Source organism: Phialemonium atrogriseum (assembly GCF_030411735.1).
Source record: "Phialemonium atrogriseum strain 8032-3 unplaced genomic scaffold QBC33scaffold_7, whole genome shotgun sequence".
Classification (NCBI taxonomy): Eukaryota; Fungi; Ascomycota; class Sordariomycetes; order Cephalothecales; family Cephalothecaceae; genus Phialemonium; species Phialemonium atrogriseum.
In genome coordinates, this window is record NW_026848144.1 from 35247 (window position 1) to 56145 (window position 20899).

The following is a 20899-nucleotide window of genomic DNA, read 5'->3' on the forward strand; positions in this document are numbered from 1 at the left end:
CTTGTTGACACGCTCATAGCTCGCGAAAGTCATCGCGGCAGGTTGCCGAACCGCGGTGCAATGTAGGTAGGGAGTGTGTGAAGATGGTGACTCCGTGGCCGTCTTCGAAACGGTACTTCAACAGGTAGGTAGTATAGCATTACTGTATTATTTCTAATAAGTGCACAACCTGCAAATGAAAATACTAATTGTATATTTTGAAGTTTTCCTTGACTTATAAGATTGATACCAATTTGTAGCATATAAAGACAGTTTTGTAATAGCATCTTTTCTTTGCTGTCTGTAAATTCGATATATACATTTCCATACCTTGTAATTTCTAGAGTTTTAGCCCTACCCCAACTAACCATAGTCTTACACTCCTAAATCGTCCAAAATAGTAATTTATCACTTATAACGTAAGCTTTTACAGCAGTGTCTATTAAAAAATTAGCTTTGTATATAGTATTTAACTTAGTTGTTAATACCTAGACTTACTTAGTATTGCAAGCTTTGATTTTTTTGATCTAGTCGCTTGAAGAGGCTAGTTTATTGTCAGTTAATATTGACTAAAGTTAAAGGGGTATATTATTAGTAATATACACCTGTATTTGCTTTTCTAAATATTTAGAAAGCAATTGTTCTATATCAACATTGCCAAATAAATCAACTCTATTAGGTTGTTCAAAGTTTATTAAGTCGCCTTCCTGACTGCCTTAGCTACTACCCTAGCTTTAAGGTGGGGTAGGTGGATTTTCTAGTCTAGTAAAGACTAGCGCTACAACCTTTGATTTTTTGTGAAGGTTAAGGGTATTTTCTTTCTTTTTTTGGAAAGCAAGGTTCTTGCAAACTAAAAGATTATAGTTAGAATCCCAACCTTCAAAAGCTTTTTCAAGGAATAGATAGAAGTACCTAGTGGTATTATAAGTAGCTACTTTACAGTAGTTACACTAAGCTCTCTTTGTAGATTTCTACGCAGTCTTTTTGAATCCTTGGTTAGATCTATTTTTCTAGCTACCTTTGTAAAGTTTATTAACCTTGTAAGGTAATTTCGACTGCTTTACTACTATTAATTTAGTAGTAAATTGTTTATTGTCTGCTAGTCTATGCAATTTATCAAGCAGACTATTACACAATATAGTCAAAGTGTAAGCTTTAATGTCTTTACATAAGGCTTGCGTGATTTGCCACAAATCCTTTGTATCAGTTAGTCAAAGCATTTAGAATCTAACTAAAGATATACACTTGTCATTGAATTTCCAGCTCTTTTGCTATAATTTAGTCACTAGCTCTTTGGCTTCGGTAATAAATGCGTCTATACTGGCAAAGTCTGCCAGTTCAATTCGCAAGAATTCCTTAAATATAAAGATTACTTGATAATCTAACTTCAAACCTATATATTAAGGTAACCACAATAGTGATGACTAAGAGGTTTGCTGATTAAGCATCACATATGACTTATTTATAAGCCTACAAAGTAGCTAAGTCACGTGATGAATCCTTACCTTATAATTGGCATTTAAAGTCCAAAGGACTTTCCTGCCAAAGGCAACCCTAACCTTAAGGACAGGGTAGCCCTGCAAGTCCAGGGTAGCCCTGCAAGTCCAGGGTAGCCCGGCAAGTCCAGGGTAGCCCGGCAAGTCCAGGGTAGCCTTGCAAGTACAGGGTAGGTGCAGAAAATCAAACCACCTAAAACCTTCAAACCCTGTCAAACCACTTGGTACGTATCACCACCTTGTAAGTGTGTGATCCACGTATTACTACTGATTCAAACAATCGGATCCTACGGACCCGGTCTAATCAGCCAATCCGAGGTATCAAGTTGTTTGATCTAGTAGATCAAGTAAAGCAAGAAGACTGAATTTCTACTATATAGTCAGCTAGACTAGCCGCTTGACTTTGGAAAAATAATCATCATCAACCATAAAATACAACCAGTCTTCTGCACCTTACTTGCCTACCTTACTTCCTCCCTTTCTACTGCTTACAGCAGTACTTTCACTAGTTGAATACTTTGCTTCCACAACCTACCTCTTTGGTCACAACCTAACCTTTTGAGGTTATGAGCCCGGATTGCTCAATCTCTTTCAACTAGTCAACCTACACACCTTCCAACTTCAACCTTGATTATTAAGGCAACCACTGGTTTGGTTTCTTTCCTGTCACGTGATTTCTACTAATAACCTCATCCTTTTTCACGTGGTATTTTCTGTTTCCTTCCAAAGTAACTGGTTCACACACAATACACAAAAATCATCCTTTTTACAACACAATCTTGTCTTTCTAACTGAATTTTTCACTTGATTTCTACCATTTCACTTGAATTTTCACTCAAAATGGACAGCAAAATCACTATTCCTCTCCTTACTGGCGCAGCCAACTACCCTACTTGGTCGATTCATGTGCCAGTTGCCTTAGAAATGAAGGATCTGGATCACTGCCTGTATAAAACCCCTGATTCTGAGGAAGGAGGTGACTTTAAAGTCCCTACTGCAAAAGAAAACAAGCAAGCTGCAGGACTTCTGAAGCTTTTGTGTGGAAAAGAACCACTTGAACATATCAAGCACTTGAAAGAAGCTAAAGCTGTATGGGATACCCTGCAGCAGGCTTACAAGCCGGAAGGTTTTACTACCAACCACTTGTTATTCAAGGAATTCTTGCGAATTCAACTGGCAGATTTTGCCAGTATGGACGCATTTATCACCAAAGCCAAAGAGCTGGTGACTGAATTACACCAAAAAGGGTGGAAATTCAATGATGAGTGTATCCTTAGTTGGATTTTAAATGCCTTGACTGATCGATACGAAGGATTCGTGGCAAATATCACGCAAGCCTTACGTAAAGACATCAAAGCTTACACTTTGACTACGTTGTGTAATAGTCTGCTTGATGAATCACGTAGACTAGCAGACAATGAAGGATCTACTACCAAAGTAATAGTAGTAAGGCAGTCAAAATTACCTTACAAGGTTAATAAACCTTACAAAGGTAGTCAGAAAAATGGATCTAATCAAGGATTTAAAAAGGCAGCGTGGAAATCCACAAAAGGGGCTTGGTGTAACCACTGTAAAGTGGCTACTTATAATACCACTAGGTGCTTCTACCTATTCCCTGAAAAAGCTCCCGAAGGTTGGGACTCAAATCGGGACCCTTCAATACGCGGGAATCCTGCCTTCTAAAAAAGGGAAGAAAATACCCTCAACCTTCACAAAAAATCAACGGTGGTGGCGCCAGTCCTTACTAGCCCAGAAAATCCACCTACCCCACCTCAAAGCCAGGGCAGTAGCCAGGGCAGTAGCCAAGGCAGTAGCCAGGGCAGTAGCCAAGGCAGTCAAGAAGGCGACCCAATGGACTTTGAACAACCTGACAGAGTTGATTTATTTGGCGACGTTGATATGGAACAACTGCTTTCTGAATATTCAGAAAAGCAAATACAAGTGTGTATTACAAATAATATACCCCCTCAACTTCAGTCAATATTGACTGACAATAAGCTAGCCAATCTAAGCGACTAGATTAAAAAGATCAAAGCTTGTAATACCAAGCAGGTCCAGGTATTAACAACCAAGTCAAATTCTATATACAAAGCTAACTTTGTAATAGACACTGCTGCAGAAGCTCACATTATAAGTGATAAATCACTATTTTAGACCATGCAAGAGTGTAAGACTACGGTTAGTTGGGGCGGGGCAAAAACCCTAGAAATTACAGGGTATGGAAATGTATATATCGAATTTATAGACAGCAAAGAAAAAATGTTACTGCAAAACTGTCTTTATATGCCACAAATTGGTATCAACCTTATAAGTCAAGGAAAACTTCAGAATGTACAATCAGTATTTTCATTTGCAGGCTGTGCACTTATTAGAAATAATAAAGTAATCACTAAAGGTGATAAAATAGGTAATTTATATTACCTACCTATTAAAGTAATTAAAAAACATAATATTACAAGGCCTAAGCCTACTATAAATATAGTACAAGAAAGTAGTGTAAAAGCACTATATGAATTACTGCACAAAAGAATGGGCTATATTAGTGCAAAAGCTATAGGCTACCTGCTGAAAAACACGAAAAACACTGATTTACAAGGTAGTCATGTGACTACTAAGAAAAGTATGATTAGTAATCAAAAGATAACTAAGAGTACTACTCAAAACAAAAATCTGCTTAACAAAAGCTTATATAATAGCCTAAATATAGCAATTTCTAGTGGATTAAATTCAACTTTGTCTAATTCATCCAAAACCAACAAGAAAACTTATCCACCTAATTTACAGAGCTCCACTCGGTGTACGGCCGTTTTTCACTCCGTGTACGGCCATATGGCCCGTGCGAGGAATTGAGCAATTTGATTGGTGAAATTTCGCCTGCGCCTCAGTGGAAGCAGGCCCATGTAATACTGCCGGCAGAATCGCACTCCGCCTTCCTACCTACCTACCTCAGTAACCTTCCAACCTTCCAACCTACCAACCTCATCAACCTCATCGCCGCTACTATAGCTGAATATAAAGATTACTTGGTAATCTAACTTCAAACCTATATATTAAGGCAACCACAATAGTAATGACTAAGCGGTTTGCTAATTAAGCATCACATATGACTTATTTATAAGCCTACAAAGTAGTTAAGTCACGTGATTAATGCTTACCTTATAATTGGCATTTGAAGTCCAAAGGACTTTCCTGCCAAAGGCAACCCTAACCTTAAGGACAGGGTAGCCCTGCAAGTCCAAGGTAGCCTAGCAAGTCCAGGGTAGCCTGGCAAGTCCAGGGTAGCCCGGCAAGTCCAGGGTAGCCCGGCAAGTCCAGGGTAGCCCGGCAAGTCCAGGGTAGCTTTGCAAGTACAAGGTAGGTGCAGAAAATCAAACCACCTAAAACCATCAAACCCTGTCAAACCACTTGATACGTATCACCACCTTGTAAGTGTGTAATCTACATATTACTACTAATTCAAACAATCAGATCCTACAGACCCAGTCTGATCAGCCAATCCAAGGTATCAAGTTGTTTAATCTAGTAGATTAAGTAAAGCGAGAAGACTGAATTTTTACTATATAGTCAGTTAGATTAGCTAGCTGACTTTGGTGAAATCATTATCAACTATACAATACAACTAGTCTTTTGCACCTTACTTGCCTACCTTACTTCCTGCCTTTCTACTGCTTATAGCAGTACTTTTACTAGTTGAATACTTTGCTTCTACAACCTACCTTTTTGGTTACAACCTAACTTTTTGACTAAACCTCTTCTCTCAAACCTGCTAGTAACCTACTGCCTGTGAGATCTGTACGACTTGCTAGAGGCGCTTGAAGGCGATTTGAAAGACTAGGCAAAAGCTTACAGCTTTGCCATATTGCGCACTTGCTTTTCCAAGTATCATGACAGGAGTCTAACGCAGGTTGACTAGTATTGCAACTAAGGAAACGCCTGCCTTTTAAAAGCCTACTCCTATACAACTTTAACTTCTAAAGTAAAGTGTATCTGGAAAGCTTATGCCTTTGCAACTAAGAAGACAGACTAGAAGTATGTCTTGAAGATTAAGGAAGGCAAAGACTATTACAAGAATCACAAAGCCTTTACTTAGCCTAACAAGCACTACAACTACCATAGGTTTACAGACTTTTAGAAAGAGCGCATTGCTTAGATCACTAAGGCTAGCCTGGCAATCTAAAGTCGCAATATCTCTCAAATCCTCTGCGACGAATTTCCTAACGCTGTCTTTACCAATAAAGACCTTGAGAACCTCTGCATGCAGCAAAAAAAGCAAGCCTATAATAGTTATACGCCTACCTAGTCTGTAATTTGCACCTTTGAGGCAGAAGATATCAAGCATAAAGTCTTGTACAATTTTAACGGTTCTAGCTATATTGTTAGCCTCTTTTAGACGCTTTCTTAGTGTAAGCAGTAGTAAAAGCAATTCCCTTAGGTTTTACAGGCAGACAATATATACAAGACTAACAAATACTAGCTCTTGCTTTTCCAAGTCACTAGGGTTGCGAATATTAACTAGACTTTTACTGCCTGCTTTGGATTTATTGACAATAAGTGCAAAAAGAGATACAGGTAGTTGATTTAACATTTTGAGGCTTTTTAGGCTTGCATTAATGCTACCTATCCTAGAGTCTTTATTACAGACTAAGAAGCAAATGTCAAGACAGCTTTGACAGAGGTGTATAGAGATATAGTATAGCAGTAGCTTTGTATCTTCCATATCAACAAGAATATAGTGTTGAATATCAAGAAGAAGTAGAAGAAGCCTTTAGCCCTAGCCCTAGCCCTAGCTCTAGCATCTATGGAAATGCCTTTACCTGCTTCTATGCTTGCTTCTACGCCTGCTTCTATGCTTGCAGCAACGCTTGACAAGCCAGAATATAGCCACCTTTATCAGTATAGAGATAACAATCATGTGATTCCTCTATTGACTGCCCTTGCCTCTGAAGAAAAAGATAACGATAAGCTTTAATGCCTTAACTCTTACGTTAAGACTAGCCAGTATGTTAATATTAGCAAGCTTCTTAACCGCGTAGAGAATTCTTAGGCTAGCCTCTTTGTCCTGTAGCGTTATATTATCTATAGGAAGACTAAAGGTGATTTTAACAAGGCTTACGCTATAATAAAGAGAGACTTTAAAGATTAGATGGCAATCTTGAAGTATATTGAAAAAACAGTGATGCCAAAGAAGGAAGAATAGGCATAGGCATATATCTCTTGGTATACTAACTTTAGCTAGCGCACTACATTACCTACTAAAAGCGCCTACTATAGTCTTAAAAGCTATAAGGTTACTAGCAAGTCTACCCTTAAGCAGGTTGTTTAGTTAGCCAAGAAGCTAGTTAAAGATTAGAAGCGCAGCTTTAAGCGTGAAGAAAAGGATTAATAGACCTAGGTCTGCTTTAAATTTAGTGGTTAGGTCTACCTTAGCAATCTTTCTTGACAGATCTCTCTCAAAGCGCTTGTCTTGATAAAAAACCAGCATCAAATTGCCTTTAGAGCAATCCCTAGACTAATAAGGCTATATAGACTGCTTAGCCTTTGTTCAAATCATCACTAGGCTTAGTATAGCCTGCCTTGCCTTCACAAGCTACTGCAATTGGAAGAAGACAGCAAGAGTGTGAAGATTGAAGATATCTATCTATATTGGCACCTTTAGCGCAACTTGGTATGTAAGATACTCTTATTTAGACTTACAAGCTAATAGGGTTACTTTTACAAGACGATATTAACTGCTACCTTTAAATCTACAACCCTTTCAAAGTTAAAGTCTTTAAAGGTTGCTTGCAAAGCGCTAGGCTCTTTGCCTTTGCCAAGCCACGCAGTCTACCAAGTGCTTAGAGCAACTAGTGTATATTAGCTAGTAGCTGCTGTCATCTATCTCAATAGAAGGGCATCGATTTGACTGCAAAGGATATTGGTAATTAGAGGCTGCTACCAAGTATAGCGCTAGCAGCTCTTTAGACAACAACAATGGCAAGAAAGCAAGGCTGGCTAAAGAAAGACCTTGCAGCAGGCAGAACAAAGGCAAAGAAGGTCAATACTAGCAGAGGCATCACAAGCAGGCCGCAATACTATACACTTCTCTCTACCCTAGGCGCCCTAGCCTCCCCAAGCCTCCTAGCCCCTCTAGCTAGGCAGGTTAGGCTAGATGACAACCCCTTTGGCAACGATAATCACAAAGTTAATCTCATAGGTGCCTTATAGACAGTACTTACTAAGTAGATAGAAATCAAGTGTAAACACAGTGGTAGAATTTTACACTTATGTATTCTAATGTACTTTCCCTAGTAAATTTGCTGTAAAGGTATATACCAAAACATTGAAAAATTAAACTTTGTGCTGTTTTTAACTTCCTGTCGCTAGCATAAGTAGTGGTGATGATTACAAAGGAGTGGTTGGAATGTTGGTTATTACCAAATTTAGTAGGCGGTAAGCATTGCAGGGCCTTGTGTAAGACCTTGTGGCTGAAATTCAAAAAGGCTGTACATAGAGTGAAAAACAGCCGTACACCAAGTAGAGCTTAATTTACAAGGCAACTGTCAGGCAAAACCTAATTCTGCTGACGTAATAAAATCAATAACTATAAACACTACTGAAAACAATTCTTATAACCAAAATAATACTACTGGCTATAAAGATATTCAAAATGCTAATGCAAATTTTGCAAATAACTGCAATATGCATAAGTGTGAAATTTGCATACAGGCAAATATAACCAATAGTGTGCCTAAGGTTACTAGCAATAATACTAGTTATGAATACCTAGATAAAATCAGTAGTGATTTATGTAGCCTAATTACGCCATTAACTTACGATAATTACCAGTATTTTATTACCTTTTTGGATAAAAAGACCAAATACCTTGAAGTTACCTTACTAAGGTTAAAAGACAAAGCCTACAGTGCATTCCTAACTTTTAAGGCTAAAGCTGAAAATCAGACAAGCTTAAAGCATAAGATTAAAATACTAAGCTCTGATAATGGCACTGAATATGTAAATAAACGCTTTAAAATCACACTTAATGAAGCTGGTATAATACACCAAATCACAGCTCCATACACTAAAGAACAAAATGGAAATGCTGAAAGGATTAATCGTACCTTACTAAATAAAGTAAGGTGTATACTATTAAATAGTAATTTACTATAATATATGTAGGGAGAGGCTTTACTAGCTGTAACCTATTTATACAATAGGACTCTATATAGTAAGCTAGGATTTAAGACACTATATGAAGCCAAAAGTGGTGAAAAACCTAATATTACCAATATTAAAGTCTTTGGGAGCCTAGTTTACTTTAAAAGAAAGAGGCTTGACTTTAAGAAACTAGACTTTTGTGGCATACTAGGAATTCTAATAGGTTACGGTATAGACTGTAATAATTACAAGATCTAGGACTTTGAATATAAAAGGCTTATTTAGACAAGAGATTTATACATAATGGAAAACCGCTTTCTTACAACTATAAAGTCCAAAAATGAAGAAATACCCAAAGCACTACTTGATTTTTCAAATATTACTTTAAATAGTAACGATTTAAGTAATATAAATAATGAAGCTGAGGTTTTAAATAGCGATCCAGTTGATTTAAACCAAAGCCTAAGGTCTACGCCTATTATTGAATCAAGTAATAATAATAGTCTAATAGAAGATGAATTAAATCAAACAAGTGATATTGAAAATCACAACCCACAACCTTCTACAAGACAAATTAAATATAGTGCTTTACCAAATACAGCAGAAGCTGAAGCTGACGAGCTTATATTAGTAATTACTAATACCAATAAAGAACCGTCAACCTATAAAATAGCTATGAGAGGCCCTGACGCAGCCCTCTGGTTTAAAGGAATGAAAGCGGAAGTTGACGAATTAGAAGCACAGAAAACGTGGGAATTAGTAGACCTACTAAAAAGCTGTAATGTCCTAGGAGGGCGTTGGGTATATATAAAGATTACTTGGTAATCTAACTTCAAACCTATATATTAAGGCAACCACAATAGTGATGACTAAGCGGTTTGCTAATTAAGCATCACATATGACTTATTTATAAGCCTACAAAGTAGCTAAGTCACGTGATTAATGCTTACCTTATAATTGGCATTTGAAGTCCAAAGGACTTTCCTGCCAAAGGCAACCCTAACCTTAAGGACAGGGTAGCCCTGCAAGTCCAGGGTAGCCCTGCAAGTCCAGGGTAGCCCTGCAAGTCCAGGGTAGCCTTGCAAGTACAGGGTAGGTGCAGAAAATCAAACTACCTAAAACCTTCAAACCCTGTCAAACCACTTGGAACGTATCACCACCTTGTAAGTGTGTGATCTACGTATTACTACTGATTCAAACAATCGGATCCTACGGACCCGGTCTGATCAACCGATCCGAGGTATCAAGTTGTTTGATCTAGTAGATCAAGTAAAGCAAGAAGACTGAATTTTTACTATATAGTCAGTTAGATTAGCCGGCTAACTTTGGAAAAATCATCATCAACCATACAATACAACTAGTCTTCTGCACCTTACTTGCCTACCTTACTTCCTGCCTTTCTACTGCTTACAGCATTACTTTCACTAGTTGAATACTTTGCTTCCACAACCTACCTCTTTGGTCACAACCTAACCTTTTGAATACTTAATCAGCAAACCGCTTATTCATCACTATTGCGGTTACCTTAATATATAGGTTTGAAGTTAGATTATCAAGTAATCTTTATATAATCTTTATAAAAGAGTTATCGCACAACTTAGGTACTTTAAATGCTTATTATTAAATTACTTATTATGCTTAATTAGTAGACAGCTTAGTTATCACTCTTGTAGTTTCCTTAGTATATTGGTTTAAAGTTAAACTATTTATTACTTTATGCAAGTAATCTTTATTAATCCCTAACATTAAGCTAGCAATCTTTACGCTAAATTCGAACCTTTGATAGATTGGGGGTAATAGAAAATATCAGTGGGGTCCACGTCGGCCTTAATCCGCTGCAACCTGGGAAGGTTCTGTCGCCAATAATTCTCCTGTGCCTCCGTTCGATCCATCGTTGGGTCGGCATAGTTGATGTACATACCCCACTGCGTGGTGTCAAGATTGGTTGTGAAGGCGTCGACCCATCCGTTAAGGAAGTCAAAGCCATTGGCGGGAAAGGTTCCGAAAAACTGACGGTCATAGAACTCGTAGAGGTACAACTTGTCACGATGAGCGTAGGAAGTCTCCTCTCCGGGAACCTTGGGAATTGCAGCATTCTTGCCCCCGTACATGTCAATGATGACATACCATATCCGGGATGTCGAGTGGGCATTGTCCAACCAATAATCAACTGCCGCCTGCATAGCCTCTTCCGGAAGCGCTGAGGTTAACAAGCTCTTGGAGAAAAACGTCTCTTGCTGCGGCCGGTTTAGTCATTATACCTTCCTGGTCCGCGGTGCGAGGACGTTGTTACATACCGCGTTGTAAGGGTGACTCAAGTCAACGTCGTCAGTGTAGGCATAGGAAGTAAAGCCTCCCATCCAGTCCGTCTCGTCTACTTCGGTGAGGGATGTGTTAAGGAGAGTCATCAATGGTTCGATGGCTGTTTTGAGAGCTGAAAGTTCTCCGTGATATAAACCCTGCAACTGGGCGCCGACACTGGACCCAAAGACACGCATATTCATCTCGCTGGGCATGGAGTTCTGTGTCCAGTTCTGGAGGACTGTCCAACTTGCCATTGCTTGCTCTGCGTTTCCCCATGGCAATTCGGCAGTGAAAACAGTCATGACAGGCGGCGGTTCAAAGGTGTTGAACTGGAGGGAAGTGACGATTCCGAAGGAAGACCCGGCTCCGCGCAGGGCCCAGAACAAGTCCGCGTTCTCTTGAGTTGAACAGTTGACCACTGTGGCGTTGGCAAGGACCACAGTAGCAGACTGTATCCAGTCAAGCGCAAGGCCATGCGTATGAGAGCTGAAACCGTAGCCGCCATGAAGAGCGTGTCCGCCAAGGCCAACACTTTTTTGACCGAGATGACTGATTAGCTAGGTAACTTGGCAGTTTCAACCCCACGAGGGAGGAGGGCGCCGGCTTACCCTGGACATGTTCCGTGGCTAAATGCCCTCTTTCCCTGGTCATACAAGGACGTAGCCACATGCCCAAGCCGAGCACCGGGCTGTATCGTGGACATGTTGGTCTCTGGATCCAGCTTGACTTCGTTCATTCGATCGAGTTCAACCACGAGATGCCCATCTTCCCCTCCTAGCCCGAATGCCGCATAGCTGTGGCCTCCTGACTTTGGGTTGACCTTGACTCCAACCTTGGCTGCACAGGAGACTGCCGATTGTATATGCTGCACATTCGTTGGTACCACGATTGCTACTGGCGTGTAGTTAAATCGCTGATTGAACGGGGCGACGTCGTATTTCCAGTCTGTGGAACCTGGAATATCTGTGGGAACACCGGCAGCCACTAGACAGTCGTCTACAGCAGCTCTCTTCTGGACGAGGCTAGCGTTTACCGAAGCAAGTAAGGTAACCAATAGGCCAATGAATGGGAGTCGCATCTTAGGTACTCGGGAGCCGCCAAGCTGCATAGACAAGAGGTATGGGCCTGAGTACCAGGTTCTTCTGTTGGGGAGGCTTGGCTGGGCCTACCAATAATATATACCTACAATTGACAACAGAGACTACGACCAGGGGCTCGGAGTATATAATGCCGTTGGCAGGTACAAATGTGTTTCTCTCTCCATGGTTCTAGAGTCCGCAATATAGAGTCGGGCCTTTGATGCCCGGCAACGCGGAAGTGTGGAGGAGATCGACGAGGGGGGGTTCTCTTCCAGGGCTTCGAGATTCGACTTATGGATAGGCTAAAATGAGCAGGGATTGAACGTCTAAGGCGACGAGCAATATTAGGCTAGAATCCTTCGGATAACCAAATGACATCCCGTTATTTCATTGCCTCAAGAGCCCACAAAAGATCGCCGCGAGGAACCCCATCGTAATGAATGCGACTGGACAATTGTTCAGAATTCGGGTATGTAGTCGCACTCCTCCATGGAAGCATTGCCCCCCTTCCAGCTCGGAACTCCCGGAATACCTAAAATACGTACGCAAACAGTCCTAGCAGGAGACAGCTCCCAGATTCTACATGTGCGAGTCATACTCGCGTGCTGGGGATTATAGTAACGGGGGGCAGAAGTACACCGAACTCTCTCTAGCTGATCTCCGATATGTTCAGTTCGCCAGCCTTTCCCTCGAACAGCTGCAGCTCCGGGGCCGCGCGCTGGTCAACAACTTCCGCTCTAGGGCCTACCTCAAATCGTCTCATCTGAGGTTGTGGTAGGCAGGACATCAACTTGTTTGGCACGGCATCCAAGTTGCGTTTCCCGGAGCTTACCCGGAGCTTTTCCTATTGCTTCTACCTACGTCTAGATATCCACTGGGATAAAAGGCATACTCACTCATAACCGCGGTGTAACCAATACTACACATCCTTCAAATTTGGCCCCGATTGATTCCCCAGGGACATCGGCCGGTGCCATTCCCGCGCCGCGAATAATTATGAGTCTCTTGGCGTCCACACCTTGACTCAGGTTCGATGCTTGGAATGTCGGGTCGTTTATTGAAGACGTCAAAGGAGCGGGGGGTTGATGGTTTCAGACGGGGAAGGGGAAGGGGAAAAGAGAAAGAGTGACTGGAATTGGCCCTCCGACACGACACAGCCTGACGAGTACCCCCAGGCACCTCGTGGCGAGACCCAGCCACGGGACCCAGCCTACCGAAGGTGTCGGTTCACCGGACGCGCATAGACGGCCTGGACATCCTAGATGTCCATGCGGTTCGCGTCTCGATTATACGCGGCCACCTCGCGACGGTGTGATGATCCATCTCATCACGGGCTCCCCGCGGCTCCGAAAGCCCACCATGGCCAGGGCGTCGCATCGAGGGCTTTTTGGAAGTCTTGTGGGGCCTGGGCGATCATGCCAATCCTGGCTGACCCGTCTCCGGGGAGTGTTTGTACTGTGCCTCAGACAAGAAGAATCCCTAGAGAAACGTGGTGTGATAATTGGCTGTCTTTGGTATCTCTTCCTGCAGGCAGACAGATACTCCCGTTCCCCCTGTATAGGAGAGGCATGTTGGCATTAAAAAGTTGCATGAGGCGGCAGATCAAGTCTTCACCTCGAATAGTCGGGCGAGTTGAGCCCAGCACATCCTATTATCAACCGGAAGGATGTAGAGGTCATTGAGGTGGTCGAGGATGGAAGTGGGCACACCCGTGGCTTCGAACAGTTCGGCGCTGGAAGTCTTGTCGATCCAGCAAGTATCGACTATCGACCCAGGTCCAGTGTAATTACCAACCGTCAGTCCTTCCCTGGCGGCAGCAGTGCTCGATTCTGAAGATTTCTTTTCTTGCGGCGCGCCTTGCAAGGGCCCGCATCTCTTAGACAGAAACCTCCTCCCAGCCTCGAGTGAGAGAGAACGACACATCCAGAACCGTCATTGCAGGTAATTAATTAATAAATCATTTCTGGTAATTATCGCCTCGCGCTCAATGAGCTAAGATATGGAGATGGCACGTTTGAGTATCAACATTCAGTACTAGATGTTGCAACATGCATGCCAGCCTTTTCAGGCGGACAATAAAGGGGGCGGGATGGCAAAGTTGGTGCTGAATTCAACCAGCCACCAAAAGCCACAGCATTTCAGGCTTCTTCAAGCTCGCTTCTTCCTCTCTCTCCTCCTGTTCCTCCTCAAACGGCCGACATGGTGCCGCTGCACGAGACCCTTGCTGTAGTCCCAGATGGTCTGCCTCATCAGAACGAGAATGGTCGCGACCATGATGGGAGCACCAATGATCCAACTGAAGGGCCGAGGCTATATGTCAGCATAACCACGCCCAGCAAGTATATATATATTGGTTAGTGGATCGTGTGGAAAGATGGACTGCACTGACAAGAATGAGATGCCTCGTTCAAGCTGGCCAAAAGGCTCGAAGTTCTGGCCAAAATAGCCGGTCAAGAATGTGAGGGGGAGGAAGATGATGCTGACCACGGCAAGCTGCTTCATCGACTCGTTCTGCGAGGCCGAGATGGTGTTGAATATCAGGTCGATCATGCCGTCGGCGGAGCTCCGGATCTGGTTGAGAGACTCGGTGATCAGGACACAGTGATCGAGCACGTCTCCGAGGTATATGTACGTCATCGGGGTGATGATGACACCTTCCAGCGGGTTCTGGAGCGCATTCATGGCCGCGTCCTGCGTCAAGTCGGTCTTGTGGTCGCGCAAGGCATTGATGAGATTGGCAATGGGGCTGATGAATCTCAACAGCTTGTTGATCTCGGCGATCATGATGTACAGCTTCTTGGTGTGGCCAATGTCCGGCCGGGTCAAGACGTCGAGTTCCAGGTCTGCCACGACATCCGAATAGCAGGCAGTGACGGGTATGGCCAGGTCGATGACTGCGTCGATGATGGCCTGCCCGACCATGGACGCGTCGCAGGATTGTCGGAGGACTGTGTCGGGCGTCTGGAGGCGGCGGATAATGGGCTGCTCGATATCCTCCGCCGAGAGCTCGAAGAAGGAGATGACAGTGTTGTCATTGGTGACAAAGATGGACACCTGCTCAGCAGCAACGGAAAGCCCCTTCTCTGCCAACGCCGAGTGCCTTTCCAGGAAGGCGATGCGGGCATCATTTACGGGCGAGTGGTACCCCTGGATGGTCCGAAAGCCCCCTAGAGTGGGCGCAGGGGCGTCTGGGAACCCCGTAGGCTGGGAGCTCGAATACCCCGAATATTCACCGTCCTCGAGCCCTCCTTCAGCAGCCTTTTCGTGTCTCGACCAGTCAAGCATGGATCTAAAACGCCGCGCGATGCCCCCTGGTGCACGACCGCTGCGCCCGCTCCGCCCGCTGCGCCCGCTCCGACGGCTCCGTCTGCTCGACTGACTCACCGCGTCGTCCTCGCCGCTGGAGTCGCTGGAGTCCTTCGCCTCCGGATTGCAAAGGTGGACCAGTTTGTGGAGGGTCAAAACGATGAAAGCGTGGGTGGGAAACCTGGCAGCAAAGCAGCAATACGGTGCTCGCAGTCAGACACGGTTTGCGGGGCAACACTTGGGCATTGGGGAGGCGTACCAATCAGCCTTTGTCCTGTTCCTCGTGTTCATGATGTCCTCGATTGCAAGCCTGTGCAGCTTTTTGTATTGGCCCAAGGCCTGGATGACGTCCCAACTGAGGCCCTTGACATTGATCCAGCGGCATCTCGCCCATGCTGGCTGCGGCAGCTTGAGGAAGGGGATCAGGCTGTCATTGTCGAAGCGCCGCATGGACATATCTTCGTGTGAAAAGTCGACAACTGTGATATCGCAAGGGGCGGAGAGGGTTGGCCTCAAGGCATGGCCGCCGTCTGGCTTAGTGGGGTCGACGCCAGGTTCGGCACCGGGATGCCAGCCAGGGCGGCTTTCGAAGTCATCGAAGTCTTGTACGGGCTTGTGGGTGCTCACGCGCGTATTCCTCCTCCTGATGGAGGGAGACGTGGGAATGTCGCCGGTCAGGGCGCTGTCGGAACGCGAGAGGTCGGGGATAGGGTGTACGATTCGATTGGTAGGATCGGAAGGATTTGGGTCATGGCCAACGGCCAGGTCGTTATCCGCCGCATAGTGAACATGCTGAGCCGCTCGATCGGAGACCGGGCTCGCTTCCAGCGGTGGGTTAACTGCGTTCGAGGCCGAGATCGCTGTTGCTGTCGCCGGGTTGGATGTCTGTGGGATTGCCCCGCCGGGCGAACTGGACATTGTCAATTTTGTTTTGCTCCTTCCCCCTCCTCCTTGCTCGCGCCCATTCCCAGCTTCGGCTGTCGGGTACCAGTTATCGCCAAGATTTTCCTCTTATAGCATCGCGATGGCCCCAGTATCAATTGGGGTGGATTGCTGCAATCGATGTTCCATTCAGACGTAATGCGCACGGGAGGCGAGCACGAAAGAGACGATCAATAACAAAAGTGGGAGTGGCGCGCTTGGACCCATTTTGGCGGCCGACCTGAATGGAGGGTGTAGGCAGCGATACCATTATAGGCCACCTCCGCCGTGGATCGTGTTCCAAACGAAGGAATTCCGAGGGAATGCTTGAGTTTCGAAAGATGGGAAACTATTTGCTCATGCCAATTGCTCTTTCTCCGTCTGGTGCGATGACATTACGTACTGCCCAGAGCATAGACCCACAACAGCCCGGGTTTTATCTACCGGAATGCGCCGCCAAGTCCCAACCGATAACCTTGTTTCAAGCCGCTTTTCGCGTGCCGGTTCCCGGCTCAAGATGTCAGTGCCGGGCTCGTCAGGCAATCAGTGGCATAACTACTAAAGGTGGCTCATTCTCTATGCGTTTATGTCTAACCAATCATCACAAAAACATGGGGTAATTACATGCTGCATAGTATTATTCTGCTCCTCCACGCCTGTTTCACGACATCCAAAAAAAAAAAAAAAGGCAAGGGGACTTGACTAGCTCAAGTATACTGCCAGGCAGCAAAAGTGTTGGGACCCAACTCGTTAACCTTCAGATTGACCCCGTAGCAATTGCCCAAGTTGTCAGCATTCGACGCGTTCTTGGCCACCAGGTTCCAGCCGTCCTCGCCGCCACCGCCCGACGCCGTGGGAGGGCACGCCACCCAGCCGTAGCCGTTCCCGTTGAGGTTGACGAACCCGCCGCCGTGGTAGGCGGCGAAGCCCGAGGTGGTGCTCCCGGCTGGGACGCCGGCCGAGTGGGCCTGGGTGAAGCCGACGTTCCAGAAGGCGTCCAGGTAGACGAGCTGGCCGCCGGGCACCTCGGCGTTCATGCCCGCGCCGCCGCCGGCCGCCTGGACCGCCGTGACCGTGCCGGCCGGGCAGTCGCCGACCTGGTCCGGGCAGTAGGTGCACGTCTGCCCGTCGATGCTCCAGTGCCGGCCGCAGGCGGTGACGAACTTGCCGTCGACCGGCAGGGTCGGGTTGGACACGGTGAGCGTGAACGGCGTTGACGAGTCCACTGGAGGCAGTGCCGCCAGCACGTTGCCGGCGCACGTGTATTGGAATTTGCTGTAGCAGGCTCCGGAGCAGTACGACAGCGGCTCGCCACTCACAATTGGGCAGAGAAACTGGTTGTCGTAGCAGACGTACTGAGATGGGGGTGGATATATCGTCAGCCGCGTAACACGATGTAGCTTCCTACTCAACAGGGCAGCGGTGGGATATAATTACCTGCGTCGGGTCATACTGGGCAGATCCACAGTTAAGAAGCTCGGAGAGCACGCCCTTGGTGAACGCCAACGCGGCGAGAGCTAGAAGGTATTGTCGTGCCATGGCATACGGTTGCTTGGATTGTAGTAGAACGTAGTATAACTTTTGTCCTGTTCTAGGGTGAGTGTGTTCCGTTTATCCGTTTCGATGGTGGAGGTGTGGGAGGAAAGTCCTCGAAGGGGACCATAGATTTATATCCATCATACCCATCGCTTTGCCCGAGTCTCATTTTCCATCCTTGTTCCAAATCCAGCTTTTGATTCGAACCGAGCAACAATCGTGGCCAACTCCAATCAATGATGGTGTCCAGTGAAACCTGCGCTGAGAACCTGACGTCTCCGTCATAGCTCTCGTATTCCTTGGTGCTGCGGTCGGGGTAATATCGGGGACTCATCTCTCCGCTTACATAGTAACGAGCTGAACCGGCAGCCGAAGTATGTGACTGGCCCGGCGATTGGGCGCACCCCGCATAGAGAACTCGGGTCGAGTCGAAGTGCCATACCGATCTCCGAGAAAAAGCTGCATCAAGGCTGGTCTACCATCAGTGCCATGGTCACCCGGCTGCAAGGACCCTTGGCAGGGAGGCAACGATCCCGCTGGCTTCCCTGCTAAGGAAAGCGGGAAGTGGCACATGTAAGGAGTGCCAAAATTAGAACCCGCGAGCCAGTGGGGTTGGATGGGGCGGTCAAGAAAGAGATCGACATCGCCTCCACGACCCTAAAACCACTGGGCGTTGGCCACCTGCCAGCCATGCCAGCCCACCACCTCGTATTCACCAGGATGATGGTGTTGGTGTCGACCAGACAACTTGTTCGACCGCCTGCCTCGACTGGCAACCTCGGAAGCATCCTCGCTGGTCGGCCCAGAAGATGGGCCGACCTGTGGATAAATTAGTTGGCATGTAGGTACTGTACGGATCCGTGCATTCGGGTCTGTCCCTCTATGGCTATTAATTGACTGCTATAAATCCTTGCTTCCGGTGGCGACGAACGAGTAAGTGTATTGGAGACACTATTGTTTTTCATTCTCTTCATATATGTCGAATGTCCTACCCGACCTTAGTGTCGTTCTTGAGACAGGTCTCTTCTCTTCAATGATGCCTGGAGTTTATTCAGGACAACTGACGTTTTTGGTTGAATCTTGGAACGGCGTTGGAAGACAGGCAGATTTGTTAAAGAAACACGCTGTCTTATGGTGGACAGTCAGAAGATGGCTTGCAAAAGCTCATGAGATGTTTGCAAGCTATGGATATTTTGAGTCTCCCCAGCAACTTTGAGAGACTTACATGGTTTCTAGTAAAGTGGGACGTATTCTATGTTCTCCTGAAGTACAAGATAATTACTACCAAGTACTAAACTCAGTGTGCAGTATTGTATTTACCCCCTATACACTAAAATGCATACTTCATGCCAGGCTTTGCCAAGGTGAGAATCTTCCGCTCAGTGAACGCTTCGACCCCAGCGACTCCGCCAAACCGCCCATACCCGCTACCACCACCCGTTCCTCCGTTGGGCAGCGTGGCCTCGACGTAGACGGTCGGCCCGTTGACGTGGCAGCTCCCTGCCCTGACCGCCCTGGCTACGTCGAGGGCGCGCATGATGTCCCTCGAGAAGACACTGGCACACAGCGAGAAATCGCTGTCGTTGGCCGAGGCAATGGCCTCCTCGTCGGTCTCGAACTCGGAAAGAATAATGATGGGGCCGAAGGTCTCATGGCTGTACACATCCATGCCGGGCTTGACGCCCTCGAGCACATGAGGCGCCAGGATCGTCTTGTTAGGCCCGGTGATCTCCATGTCGCCCGTCAGAAGCGTTGCGCCGCCATCCACGGCGCTCTTGATCAAGTCCAGGACGCGGGCGGCGGATTCCGGCGTGAACAGCCCGGAAAGGGAGACATCCGGGTCGGTCAGATGGTTGCCATACCTGAGTTTGCGCACCTTCTCCAGCAGCGACGCCTTGAAGGCCGCGCTGATGGATTTGTGGACGATAACCCGCTCCGTGGACATGCAGATCTGGCCGCTGTTGGAGAGGGCGCCGAAGACGATGGCCTCGACAGCGTCGTCGATGAGGGCGTCCTCCAGGACTATGACGGGTGCCTTGCCTCCGAGTTCAAACACGCACTGCTTCAGACAGGTGGCTGCCCAGCCGGCAATGATCCTCCCGACCCGGTCGCCGCCCGTGAAGTTCACCCGCAGGATCTTGGGGTGCTTGACGGCGAACTCGGTAACGGAGGGCGAAGCCTCGCGGCTGGTAGGAAGGAAGTTCAAGCAACCGGCTGGGAGGCCGGCCTCCATCAGGGCTCGCACAACTAGGTCCTGGCTCTTGGGGCTGAACTCTGAGGGCTTCAACACAATGGTGTTGCCGCACATCAAGGGGCATGCTATTGCCCGAGCTGTCAGGTTCATCTGGCGAGATTTTGTTAATAAATCCCAATATTTAACTACTTCTTAGTCGCGACAGGGGAGACTCACCGGAGCATTCCAGGGGCTAATCGCAAGCACGACCCCCACGGCCTGCCTCTCCACAAGGATGGTAGTTCCCGGCCTGTCGGCAGGGATGACTTCTCCCTTGATGTGGGTGGCCAGACCCGCAGTCTCCCTGAAAGTGCCCGCGGTGGCGTGGATGTTGAGCCTGACCCACGGCTTGGTTGCCGACACCTCGGCCGACAGTATCTCGGGAGCGTCACCGTTGAGATATGTCTCGATGATGTCGGCAGCCTTGAGGAAGATCTGTCTCCTTTTCGACGGGCCTGTCTTGGACCACGACTGGTACGCCGTATGCGCCTTTTCGATTGCCGCCGAGTAGTCGTCGACAGTCGCCGAGGCACAGTCGTATATGGTCTCCCCCGTCATCGGGTTCTTGACCGGGAATGTCGCCCCATCTGAGCTGTTCTGGTATTTCCCGTCGATGTATACGAGTTGCGGTTGCCTCGGGTATGAGACGCCGTTCTGGCTTGAAGGTTGCGACATTGTGCCTTGTCCTACTTTTCCCGTTTCTTCTGTTCCCTTTCCTTCTCCGTCTCTCTTTCGGTTCGGATAGTTGCTTCTCGGAACGCAGATCACACGTGGGTTTTAATTTAAACTTTGCTGTGAGAAACGCTGAGGAAATTCCGGGGGTCTATCCATGTTTATCATGCTGTCCCACTCGGCAATTTTTGGTTCGTTATAGACTACCGTAACTCCAGACCTGCGGAGAAGGTGTG

The 20899-nt window shown here is 46.5% G+C and overlaps 4 protein-coding genes across 4 annotated transcripts; all 4 read right to left on the reverse strand.

The window, feature by feature from the left end:
- Positions 1 to 10372: 10372 nt before the first annotated feature.
- QBC33DRAFT_487935 (uncharacterized protein) lies at positions 10373 to 11994 on the reverse strand (the record flags this gene model as incomplete). Its single annotated transcript, XM_060425431.1, has 3 exons — positions 10373 to 10849; positions 10910 to 11447; positions 11525 to 11994. The coding sequence occupies 3 exons, from the start codon at positions 11992 to 11994 to the stop codon at positions 10373 to 10375; spliced, it is 1485 nt and encodes a 494-aa protein (XP_060285238.1).
- A 1935-nt stretch (positions 11995 to 13929) lies between these two features.
- QBC33DRAFT_531995 (uncharacterized protein) lies at positions 13930 to 16572 on the reverse strand. Its single transcript, XM_060427347.1, has 2 exons — positions 15561 to 16572; positions 13930 to 15482 (listed from the first exon to the last, which is right to left on the reverse strand). Exons 1-2 carry the CDS (start codon positions 16217 to 16219, stop codon positions 14306 to 14308), a joined length of 1836 nt encoding a protein of 611 aa, XP_060285239.1. The 5' UTR covers positions 16220 to 16572; the 3' UTR covers positions 13930 to 14305.
- Positions 16573 to 16885: 313 nt separating this feature from the next.
- QBC33DRAFT_338355 (carbohydrate binding-domain-containing protein) lies at positions 16886 to 17930 on the reverse strand. The gene is made up of 2 exons (XM_060423729.1): positions 17660 to 17930; positions 16886 to 17577 (listed from the first exon to the last, which is right to left on the reverse strand). Exons 1-2 carry the CDS (start codon positions 17759 to 17761, stop codon positions 16930 to 16932), a joined length of 750 nt encoding a protein of 249 aa, XP_060285240.1. The 5' UTR covers positions 17762 to 17930; the 3' UTR covers positions 16886 to 16929.
- Positions 17931 to 19031: 1101 nt separating this feature from the next.
- On the reverse strand, positions 19032 to 20762 carry QBC33DRAFT_338397 (Aldehyde/histidinol dehydrogenase). The gene is made up of 2 exons (XM_060423730.1): positions 20169 to 20762; positions 19032 to 20102 (listed from the first exon to the last, which is right to left on the reverse strand). The coding sequence occupies exons 1-2, from the start codon at positions 20664 to 20666 to the stop codon at positions 19089 to 19091; spliced, it is 1512 nt and encodes a 503-aa protein (XP_060285241.1). The 5' UTR covers positions 20667 to 20762; the 3' UTR covers positions 19032 to 19088.
- Positions 20763 to 20899: the final 137 nt, after the last annotated feature.

Bases quoted from the DNA above. Each gene is read 5' to 3' on its own strand.
- QBC33DRAFT_531995 (XM_060427347.1), bottom strand. From the start codon at position 16,219: ATGTCCAGTTCGCCCGGCGGGGCAATCCCACAGACATCCAACCCGGCG. The intron at 15,483-15,560 runs GTACGCCTCCCC...CTTTGCTGCCAG, and splicing joins AACAGGACAAAGGCTGATTG to GTTTCCCACCCACGCTTTCA.
- QBC33DRAFT_338355 (XM_060423729.1), bottom strand. From the start codon at position 17,761: ATGGCACGACAATACCTTCTAGCTCTCGCCGCGTTGGCGTTCACCAAG. The intron at 17,578-17,659 runs GTAATTATATCC...CCCCCATCTCAG, and splicing joins CCCAGTATGACCCGACGCAG to TACGTCTGCTACGACAACCA.
- QBC33DRAFT_338397 (XM_060423730.1), bottom strand. From the start codon at position 20,666: ATGTCGCAACCTTCAAGCCAGAACGGCGTCTCATACCCGAGGCAACCG. The intron at 20,103-20,168 runs GTGAGTCTCCCC...AAATCTCGCCAG, and splicing joins TTAGCCCCTGGAATGCTCCG to ATGAACCTGACAGCTCGGGC.